This window comes from Lotus japonicus, chromosome 1, assembly GCF_012489685.1.
Source record: "Lotus japonicus ecotype B-129 chromosome 1, LjGifu_v1.2".
Taxonomy (NCBI): domain Eukaryota; kingdom Viridiplantae; phylum Streptophyta; class Magnoliopsida; order Fabales; family Fabaceae; genus Lotus; species Lotus japonicus.
The window spans coordinates 9,475,531-9,487,308 of record NC_080041.1 but is presented as its reverse complement, the minus strand read 5'-3'; the positions used below and the strand labels follow the sequence as shown (position 1 = coordinate 9,487,308).

The 11,778-nt window shown below is 35.7% G+C and overlaps 1 protein-coding gene across 1 annotated transcript; it reads left to right on the top strand.

Moving 5' to 3' along the window:
• The first annotated feature begins 4,108 nt into the window (after positions 1–4,108).
• On the top strand, positions 4,109–10,959 carry LOC130733511 (GDSL esterase/lipase At4g26790-like). Its single transcript, XM_057585729.1, has 3 exons — positions 4,109–4,511; positions 6,099–6,588; positions 10,588–10,959. The coding sequence occupies exons 1-3, from the start codon at positions 4,140–4,142 to the stop codon at positions 10,779–10,781; spliced, it is 1,056 nt and encodes a 351-aa protein (XP_057441712.1). The 5' UTR covers positions 4,109–4,139; the 3' UTR covers positions 10,782–10,959.
• The last annotated feature ends 819 nt before the right edge of the window (positions 10,960–11,778 follow it).

Sequence of the window (11,778 nt, the reverse complement as noted above, 5' to 3'; positions counted from 1 at the left end):
ATGAACACAGAAATGATTGATAATAAATAGTAAGAGTGAAGTGTTAAAGAGGGCATAAAAATGAAGGTATGGAAAAAAAAAGTAAGATTAAATTATTATCACCACATCCTACATTACTCAGTGATGACTGTATTCTTTGAAGAAAAAAGCTGGGGACTCTAGACTCTTTAACATGAAAATAAGCAATTGATCACTAGCCTAATTAACTGAACCCAAAACAAAGAAAAATTTGGTTGTTCTCTCTCAATTCAAATCAATGTCCCAACACATCAACATTGTTGTTTGCAATATCAGGAGAATCATCATGATCTTCATGGATATGAAAAGCAGCAGCTACCTTCTTCGCAGCTCCTCTGAAAGTGTCATCAATATCCCCATACAATCCTAGATGGTCATCTTCATCAGTGCACTCTTCCCCTGTTTCCCTACCATGGTTGCTACACCCTTCTGACTCATCACGCCTCACTGCGTGAATGCTAGCTCCTGTGGCAAAACCATCATCACTTTTAGCCTCAGTGGTTTTCACGCAGCACCACAAGCTCACAAGAAGCATTCCAAGACCAAACACAACAATCACTGATCCTCTAGCCATAGTAATGTTGGTGATTAATGTGTGTTTCACTTTTTTTCTGTGATCGATGCTGGAAGCTTGGTAGTGGAGAGAATGCTGGGAATTTAAAGACCCTGTTTGTGGTTTTTGTTTACTATTATTGGAGAAATCTAGGTTGTGGTCAGGATGTGTGGTTGATTTGAGATGGAACTGGTCTTAAGGTAGAAGTAGAAAACATATTATGTTATGTTATGGATACAAGGTTTCTGACTACAAACAGGGGAATATCCTATGGGAGTGGAAAGTAAAAATTAGCTATTATTAGTTCAAACGTGTAATAGTAAAAAAAATTGGTCAACTGATCATTAAAACAAGAATCTATGTTGATCTATTACCATTTGTCTTTTAAAAATGATTGACATAATTATTATTTTTGTCAACATTCTTTTACAAATGCATTTTCGGTGATTTTAAGCTGTTATAAAATATTGTAAATGTTAAAAATTGTCATAAAAATGTAGATTCAAAGGGTCTTATATATAGATGAATGTATAATACGATTACTCTTAAGCATTTGTCTCTCAAAGAATGTGTCAAATGAAAAATGAGTTGTTTGACTTTGACTTTCTTTGATTATATCAATGTAAATGGATGTAACACATTTATCTTTTTCACTCTTTTATATGACAACTTCAATACATCTCAAACTTCTTTGGCAATTTTAGCATTTAGGAAATTTGAATCTTCTACATATTGGAGGAGTGTGTAAGGGTGAAATGGTCTTTCAATTAAGTAACATAATGAGCTGCTTATTGTAACATGGTTCAATAAAACTCCAAATATTACGAGCCTTTAAGTGGGTACCATTAGATGCTCCTAATAACTAAAACCAAGTTTCTCATCTAATTTGAGACTGATAGATTGAATGTTTGATAGATTGAAAGACGAATTGAGTGTTTTATTTTTTCCTCGGTTTAAAACCATTTATGCTAAGTCCAAATTATTTGGATGCAATAATGGTTCTGTTGAGGTAGAGAGGGCTTCCATTAAGATATATCGGGGTGTGGTTAAGAGTCACACTGCCTTTTGATTACCTGCATATTTTGTGGTACATGTATGATGTATCATTAGGGCAATAAATATGACACTGATTAGGTGCATGTCACAAGTCACACAACTCATACCATGCAAGCCCATGAGGGACTAATTATACTCCCACATTTGAAAAAAAATTAAAATTAAGCATGGACTCTATACTTTCCATTTTTTATTTTATTTATTTGGAGCCCCATCTCAGCATTGGAGGGAACACAAATCAACACAAGACATCAACCAAAGACGAAAGCAACAGAACTAAACCATATTTTCAAGCGCGATAACACTGACAGCAATGTCAAAACTCCGAAGGCGAGCGAGCCACGCCCAAAGGACCTCTCACACACTCTGATTCGGCCAAACCAACACATTAGAAAACGAGATCAGAGTGAAGCCAATGTCACCACATCCCATAAAGCATGAGCAGCGCAAAACCCAAAGATCTGAGATGTACCGCCATCGAGCCCAACCTGCACACTGCAAGCCTAAATCCACCACCGACGATTCTATACTGCACTCTGAAAGCCCAGAACAAGTGCACCCAAACCTGAACAAAGAAACCACCACATGATCTGTCACTGTTACCTACGATGGAGCAAGATCCGCACAACAAAAACCCCGTGCGAGAAGGACCACGACGCAATCCTACAAATCCAGAAAAACATGTGTAGATCTAATGGACGACCAAGCTGACAGAAGCAAAACCACCAAAACTCTTCAACCGTACTGCAAAAACGATTGAACTCGAACTCTTGGTATTCGGCATGAGAGCCAAAACCCAAACTTATTCACCAAGGGGTGACCATATCTAGAGGCAGTGAACACCACATCAGATCTAGAGGCAACGAAAGTAGGGAAGGAAAAGGAGGTACCATCAGATCTAAAGGTGACAATAGGGGAGAAGACTAGTCGGAACATCAGGATGAGGAGCATAAGAGAATTTCGGTTCAAGCACGTTATAGAGAAGCTAAAAGGAGAAAGACAAAAAGAAGAAGGGGGTTGCCACCACGCCAGAAGGGACGGTGGTGCAGCGATCACCCAGGTAGAGACACTTCGTGAGAGAGGGTTTAGAGAGAGAGAGAGAGAGAGAGAGAGTGAGAGAGAGAGAGAGAGTTTTAGGGAGAGTGTAAATGAAAACGGGGGTGTAATTTCATCAGGATGATATTTATAAGACCCATCCACATCGCATTGAGGTCCCTAGTAAGTCCTTATGTGTCGGTTACACAAGGGTCATTACATCTGAAGCAGATGCCTCGTGCCTGGTTTGAACACCTTAAGTCTACGCTAATAAGTCCTTATGTGTCGGTTACACAAGGGTCATTACATCTGAAGCAGACGCCTCATGCCTGGTTTGAACACCTTAAGTCTATACTGCTTCAGTTTTGCTTTACCCTAGTCGTTGTGATCCATCCTTGTCTGTATATTCTCAAGGGGTTGTTGCTCTGTATATGTTGGTGTTGATAATATATTCATCACTAGAGTTCGAATGATTTGATTCACACAGTTATCTAGTAGTTGAGTCTTTTTCACTCAAGCAGCTTGGTTAGTTGGACTCTTTTATTGGCAGACAGAAGCTTATAAGGAAAACTAAGCGGAGAAAAAGATGACATTTTTCGTTGGACTAATCGACATTAACGTTCTCGCTCGTGTTTTGGATAGTCCGCACGCGGGGTTAGCGTCGGTTTCGTCAAATGCTAACTTGGTTGGTGGATTTAGCGTCACCATATAGCCTCCACTAGTTGTCCCAGGTCGAGCCTAAAGTTGGCCGGCAATTTTAGGGTCTGCTCGAAACAACGTGAACTTGTCAAAAACCAAAGTTAATTATCGTCAGGCATGTACCCTTAAACTTTAAGTGTGTTTTTTTCTTTGTTAGTGTCGGTGAGACGGACGTAAATGTGCCATAATTAGCGTCGGTGTTGTGACCGCTAATTTTAGATATTAAATCAGCACTTATATTCTTGTAGTGGATGTTCTCAATGCTTTGATTAATGAATGCATTTTGTTTTTGAAAAAAAGAAATTATTAACTCATTTTAGCAAGTGTAATTTTATCCAACGTAAACTAAACAAACTCATTTTATCACTGTTTAGCGACTCACAAACACTTTAAAGTGGCAAACCACTCCCGACACCAACTTATGTGTCTGGTTTTAACCGTCACAAAATGAAAAATACCTTAAACAAAGAAATTAATTTTCCACTTATAGCAATAAAAAACCACTTCGAAATTAGGTGTTTAGAGCAGTAGCTATTATTTGGTGTTGAGGCTATTTTTTTCCAATAATGATACAAACTGAACTCTAGGAAGTGTTGTACCAACTTATTTGGTGATACATGATAATTATACCCCAGCCAACCGTCCCAAACCAAACTTTCTATGCGCATTAATCACATTTATATCTAATCATGAGCGCGCGAGTATAAAGCTTGCTGTGTTGCATTTCTAGCACTACCAACTGTACTGACACACAAGAGAAAAACAGAAAAGCATTACTATGGGGCACAGGTGCATCGCATGGCTAGTGATGATAACCCAAATTCTCATGATGGTGGCAACAGAGGGTGGTGGGAATGTTCCTGCCGTCATTGTTTTTGGAGACTCCTCTGTGGATTCTGGGAACAACAACGTCATAGCTACGGTTCTCAAGAGCAACTTCAAGCCTTACGGCCGTGACTTCGTCAGTGGCCGCCCCACCGGTCGGTTCTCCAATGGCCGTATTCCGCCGGATTTCATTGCCGAAGCTTTTGGTGTTAAAAGCTATATACCTGCATACTTGGATCCTGCTTATACCATAGAGGATTTTGCCACTGGTGTTTGCTTTGCCTCTGCTGGAACTGGATATGATAATGCAACTTCTGCTGTACTAGTAAGTTCTTTAATTTTTTCCGTTTGTCCATGACAACATTAACTATATATTTGTCCATAAGCTTACAGTTATTTTCTTTTTGGTTAGATCATATATAGACCAACTGAAATAAAATTATATACATGGATAACTAAAATATAAAGAGAACTGTTATTTAATTATTACATGCACGAAATATATGAAAGACTACTTATCAATCAAATACACTAATGTTTGGACCGCACTCAAGTAGCATTTCATATATTTCATGACCGTAACAAATAACCGTTTTGAATATAAACTGTATCTATGAGGATAATTAAGAATTTAAGTCAAATTTAATCTGTAGGCCAAGAACCAACAATAATTGGAAGTACCTAATATGAACCAATCGTTAGATTCAGAGCGAACTCTTTCTTTGTCTTAATTAACTTTTAATATAGTTTTAATTTATCCACACTTTATTTTTCCTTTCATCTTATTTTTATTAATCTTTCTTGTTATTTCTTTATTTTTCACTATTATATCGCATATTATATATATATATATATATATATATATATATATATATTACTCAATATCTCTTTTGTTGTTGTCTTTCTCTTGACTTTAGTATAAAAAGAGTCCGAACATGACATTAATCTTTTAGTATTAACCATTACTTTCTATTGTCTCCCAAAGTTTTTTTTAACAACTTTTTGAACATTTTTGGTACTACCTGAGTTCTTTAGCCTTGAAGCTATTCTGATTAATGATTTGTACTCCTTTCTCATGTTGAATTAAGTATTAATCAAGTGGGTTGTGCATTAGTTCAATATTTCATCCTTTAATATGCTAACAACGAAGTGAGAAGTTTGAATAAATTGGTGTGTCTTTTCCTAAGTTAAAAGTGTTACACCAATGTTTATGAAATTTGGATGTTAAAAGTAACCTCACATCCAAGTTAAAAGGGAAAAGACACACCAATGTTCATGATTTATTTTTTTTAATGTTTTTAAAGTATTTTGTGGGGGGGGGGGGTTTAGTGGACTAATTTGCAAATCAGATCGCGAACCCGTCAAAAATTTGTTTTTTATGCTTTTATTACATCATATTATTTTTTAGACGTGAGTCATCCCGCTAACACGTCAACCCGCCACTAAACGATGCGAGTTGGCATTTCCAACTCGTGTTCTCTGGCGGACCAACTCAATTCAACCAATTTTAATTAGGCGGCTTGAAAACGGGGCGGGGCGAGTTGACTAGCATTTCCCCCACTAAGTACCATATTAAGTCAATTGAAAAAATATTTTTTCATTAAATTTTAAAAATACCAATATTTTTTTTTTTGTCCTTTGGTCATCAGTCTTCACGGGGGAAAGGGGCCCCACGTGACTAATCTGGCTCAGGATACGGTAGTGATGTCCCTGACCAGAAGTATTATTTTTTACTTCAGAGGGGATCGAACCCGGGCCAGAAGTCTAGGCGAAATCCCTTAAGAAAATGCACATTCACCACTTGTGTCAGCCCTTGTGGTTTGGAGTACCAATATTTTGAGTGTATATATATAATATATGTATTATGATTTTTCCTGTGAACTAACCAAATGGTTTTGTCAAAATTTCACAGAATGTGATACCACTATGGAAGGAAATAGAGTACTACAAAGAGTACCAAGCCAAATTGAGATCTCATCTTGGCACAGCAAAGGCAAACAAAATCATAAGCGAAGCATTATACCTAATAAGTCTAGGAACCAATGATTTTCTCGAGAACTACTACATCTTCCCAACAAGAAGACTCCATTACACCGTGTCACAATACCAGGATTTTCTCTTGAACATTGCAAAGAACTTCGTTAAGGAATTATATGCACTAGGAGCAAGAAAATTATCCATAACTGGTCTTGTTCCAATTGGGTGTCTACCCTTAGAGAGGGCCACAAACATTTTAGATTTTCATGCCTGCAATGAAGAGTACAACCACGTGGCTTTAGGGTTCAACAAGAAGTTGGAGAACGTGATCACGAAGCTGAATAGGGAGCTTCCACATTTGATTGCGGTGTCGGCAAATGCATATCCTATTGTTCATGATATCATTACAAGACCTTCCACATATGGTATGCTTTCTTTCTTTGTTTCTTCTCTCACTTACCCTATTTGTTTTCAATGATCAACATGTATGCTTAATTATGGTGTTGCTGTTATATAATTAAGACATTCTACGTTCATAGAAGTCGGGGTTCAAACGGATGACTCGATTTTAAGAGGTTGATGTGCTTTTAAAATCAACCTAACCAGAGTCGACTAATTAAAATCAAATTCCCAACTTTAGTGAATGCAGATCTCTAACTATAGAAAATTCAAGCCTGTTAACTATATCTTTGATTCGTGAATATATATATATATATATATATATATATATATATATATATATATATATATATATATTCCAGGTGAATTTTTACTATTGTGGATTATGTTAAAAGTTGTTCAACCCATAAACCGCAATTTTAATACTAAAATTTAGGTTGTGTTAGGAAAATAGTTTAGTTGCACACAATAAGCATTTATGTCAAAGCTTTTATCGTATAAGCGCTTATTCCTAAGTTAGCTCATATGAACAACTTATGAAAATATGCTCCGAAATAACTTGTAGGTAGGTTATAAGCTCTTTCAAACACGCATATAAGCGCTTATGCTATTAGAGAAGCTCAAATAAGTTATACCAAATATGACCTTAGTGCATGCTATTTGCAATCTATATATTTTATGTGCTAAAATAATTTGCTGAGAAACTTTTCTAACTTGTGAACAAAAAATTTCTTAGTCCACAATAAACTAAGCTTAATATGGGACAAGTAAAATTATTTCTAATCTTAACTTACAAACAACGGGTGGCCGAGTGGACTATGATAGAGTCTTGTATATCAAACATATTGCATGTCCGAGCCCCCACTCAACCTCCTCTTAAAATGAGGTAAATATAAATCTACTAATGTAAGTGTTCTTTAACTCAGACAATTTTCTCTACTTAGACATACACCATGCCTTCACCTAAAATTTTACCAACCCAAAAAATTTCCAATCTCAACTTAAAAAAATTGGGTTACTTGAGAATTAAAATTTAAAACTCACCATAAATTTAAAGATCACATTTAATTGCAAAATGAATGCTGCATACCTAACCACTTAGCAGAGGATACCGCTGATCCTGATTAACTACAGCACTTCGAATTTCAGCAACAAAAATGGTTTGCACAATGAAGTGTAGGACCTCAATTTAATGTCCTCGCAACTGGTAACCAATACTACATGTGCTAGCTAGCTAGCTAGCACAACTGTACAAGTGTCATTGAAACCTCTTCTTATTACTTTTTGTTCAGAACAACCATAGACACTGTTTTATTTCACCCAACATGCATATATTTTTTGGCCTAACAAAATGAATTGATACAAAAATGAGCACAAAGATATACCCAACATGCATATATGTTATCAAATATCAACTGAATTACTTTTTTCATAAAACATTTGTGCTTTAGCATTAAAAGTTTAATAATTATACACTGATATAATAAAAATAAATTTTACACAAACGTACGTATAATTATATTTTTCCATCTTAATATGCCATAAATAAATTGAAATCTGAAAAAGTGTCCCTACTTTTAATGGCACCTATTAGCAGGTCCGATATTATGCTCCAATTATACTGAAATTTGAAGCATTATTTTCACTATTTTATTTTTTTGGGCAATTTTCTCTATGTGGTCTCTTTCACTTCATAAGTAGGCTCTGTTTTGAACATGGTCACGAGGTAGGCCTGTCCTAGACATATTGGGGTGGTGGCCCGTGAGAACTACAATTCCCTGACCTGGGTTTTAGGTTTTAATTCTGCAGTCCCATTTTTGTGGTCCTTTTCCTGTATGCTTTTAATTTATGGATTTATCACATGTTGAACCATTAATAAAAAATATTAAATACAAACTGTAAATACTTTTTATTTTTACTACTAACTTACGTGTGATAATTTAAGTGGTACACGCTTAATTTCTTTAAGTAAGATTTTAGGTTGGAGTCTTTGTGAATGGGAAAAAAAAAATCACTGAGAGAGTTAGCCCCACTATAATGTGAATGCTTTCAGTTCGAACATAATTGTCTCCCCACCACCACCCTCATCTTCCTCCACCACTTCATCCTCACTTTGCCGTCGTCACTACCGCCACCTCAAAACATCACTCACTCCCATTGCAACGACCACCACCACCACCAACCACCGACACATCCACCCACCACCACTACCATTGTTGGGATGAGTTAGCTCACTGTGGTGAGTTAAGGGTATTGAAGGGTGAAGGGTCATGGTTCAAACCCTGGTGAAGGAACTAATTTACTAATAATTAACAACTAACATTTGCCTAAAAAAAATCACCACTACCATTGTCATTGCCACTACCACCACCCCCACCAACCTCCACCACTACAATCACCTCCACCCTCCACCACTACCGCTCTTCAACACACCACCAACCTCCACCATTGGCGTCGGCACCACCCTCCATTACTACCATTGCTACCGCAACCATTGCAACATCCACCACCGTCACAACCATTGCTACCACCACACAGTTGCCGCTATAGATAGCATCACCTCCTTCTCCTTCTCTCCATCACCACCACTGTCGCAACATGTTACATTCACTATCGCCATCAGATAATGTTGATAGAAGATGTCTTACAACATAGTGAGTTTTGTAAATTTACAAAATTTACAAAACTTATTAAAATTACAAATCACCAAAAATTAAACTGCATTTATAAAACTGAAAACTAGTTTTGATTCATAAGGTTAGAAACCACCCTATCGATCGGGGTTGAAGTTTTAGGTTTTCTTTTACTTCTTATCATTAAATACATTTAAATGGAAGCCACTTAAAATCGACTGCATTAACCAACTTTGCATCTAGATTCACTGAACCTATTTGAATAGAGTTTTGCTACATTTTTAAATGTGCTTTACTTTAATCAGTAGTATTTTTTTGTGCACTTATTAGTCATTTTATCAGCCCTTATTTGATAAAGAAAGTATTAAATTAGTAGGTGAATTTTAATATGTTAGAAATCTAAAAGAGAAAAGTGAGTAATATAACGGTGCAGGCTAATATGGACCAGGTCCATGATATGGACTATCGATCGGCTTAGTGGTTTATTGGTGGATTGGATAAAAAAATTCTCCACTATCAAATATATTAATAAAATATTTCAAACGGTTCAAATTAAACATCAGTAAAAAAATACTAAATTATAATCCAAAAATGGAGATTATAAAAATTGCCTTCTCTCTACATCTCCCTTCTCATGCGGTGGGGAACGACGTCGACGATGAAGAGAATGTATCCCTGTTAGATTGGACAAGATTGAATTTCATATAATCAAATAGTTCCAAAATAGTGTATACTTTATAGTAAAAAAAACTTTAGTAGGTTGATAAAAAAAAAACTTTAGGATAAAAACTCATTCACACTCAAAATTCATTTATACCAAATAGAGATAAAGGATGAAAGAAGTGAGAAATGAGAGATATAAGATGTGATATATATTGAAGAGAGAGATAGGAAGACGAATGTGAGTAAAAATGAGATAAAAAAGAGAGTAAAATGTGATTACACCACCTATTTTACAGTGTTTGCATAACTGAACCGATTGGTCCGATTGGGATTTGGGACTCGGTTCAATCCTATTATATATTTAAGGCTTAAAATATATTTCATTGCTTGTTGAAGGGTTAAAAAAAATTCTATTATATATTTTAAAAATATATCATATTATTTAATTATAACTGGTTCAACCATAATTCAACTGTGGTCTAAACACTAAAACTTGAACTGACTGATGTCTCGGCCAATTCAAAAATCGGTCCGGTTCTGAAAATATTGTTGTTTAGTGTATACGAGATTCCCTTTTAGGAAATAAAATATTTCACATTATGTTTTCACAAACCATTTATGTTAGGTTCTCAATGATCAGTTTATGTAAATTTATTGGATTAATTCATTTGGAACTATTAAAAGAAAAACTGCATAAAAATCTGACATTAATTGATATGGATATTTCAGGATTTGAAGTTGTAGAGAAGGCATGTTGCTCCACTGGAACATTTGAGATGAGCTACCTTTGCAGTGACAAGAGTCCACTTACATGCACAGACGCTAGCAAATACGTGTTTTGGGATGCTTTCCATCCTACAGATAAGACAAACCGGATAGTCTCAAATTATTTACTTATAAAGCTTCTAGCAACCTTCAATTAGATCAGGAAGAAAATCCTATGCTTAGTTTATTGAGTTATTTCAACAAAAAGAGATGAAATGGGTATTTGGATTCTAGTTGTATTTTTTAGTGTGGGGTTGAAATATTGTAAGATTGTAAACAGGTTCCATTATACTTCATTTTAATAAAGTTTAGGCTTAAGAAAAACACTCATTAGAATATCCAATATATGTTTCTTTCCAAAAGATCTACATAGTTTTTCCTTAAAAAAATTGGTGGAGCACAGATCTCTACCTTTGTTGGTTAATTAAGAAAACTAGGTCGTCAACTAATTTGGGTTTGTTAAAGACCAACTTCGTTGATTCTCTCCTTCATAGTTCATATAGTTTCTTAAGAAAGTGACTACACCCTCCGGTCACATATATAAGCAAAAAACACTTTATAGGTTCATTCATTTAATGAATGTATCTAGTTGTTTTAATGACTAAATACATTCATTAAATGAATAAACCTAAAAAATGTTTTTTGCTTATATATGTGACCGGAGTGTGTATATCCTTAATTTGAGTTTCAATTTTCAAAGATACTCCAAAAACTTTAAGCTGCGGTTATATTGGAAGTTGTGAAACAGTTAGTGGATTGAAAGCTAAACTAAGATTGAAATCGGGTAACATTAGTGAAATTAATTTGTCCGAGTCTAACTACTCCACGTTAAATAGGGGGGGAATATTAATTTAAAAAATTTTAATTTCTAAATGTGAATTTTTTTTTTTGTCACGCACGCGTTCCTTTCCTACTCGCAATCCTTTCCACCATGGACAAGTTTTGTGCTTTCTTCTCCGTCGACGAGCTTGTGCGTTCTCCTCTTCAAAATCTGCCATGGAACCACTTTATTTATTTATTTTTTCTAGCTCTTCAATCCACAATTAAAGTCTCTTCTATCTTTGGCTTTGGTCGGAGCTCATCTCATCTCTCATATCTTTAACGGTTGGTTGATTTTTTAGCGACAGGGTCGGCTTTGGGTCTGTGCAGGCAGAC

Excerpts from the sequence above, each read along its gene's own strand:
- LOC130733511 (XM_057585729.1), top strand. The coding sequence starts at position 4,140 with ATGGGGCACAGGTGCATCGCATGGCTAGTGATGATAACCCAAATTCTC. Across the intron at positions 4,512-6,098 it reads ATGCAACTTCTGCTGTACTA|AATGTGATACCACTATGGAA; the intron begins GTAAGTTCTTTA and ends AAAATTTCACAG. Across the intron at positions 6,589-10,587 it reads TACAAGACCTTCCACATATG|GATTTGAAGTTGTAGAGAAG; the intron begins GTATGCTTTCTT and ends TGGATATTTCAG.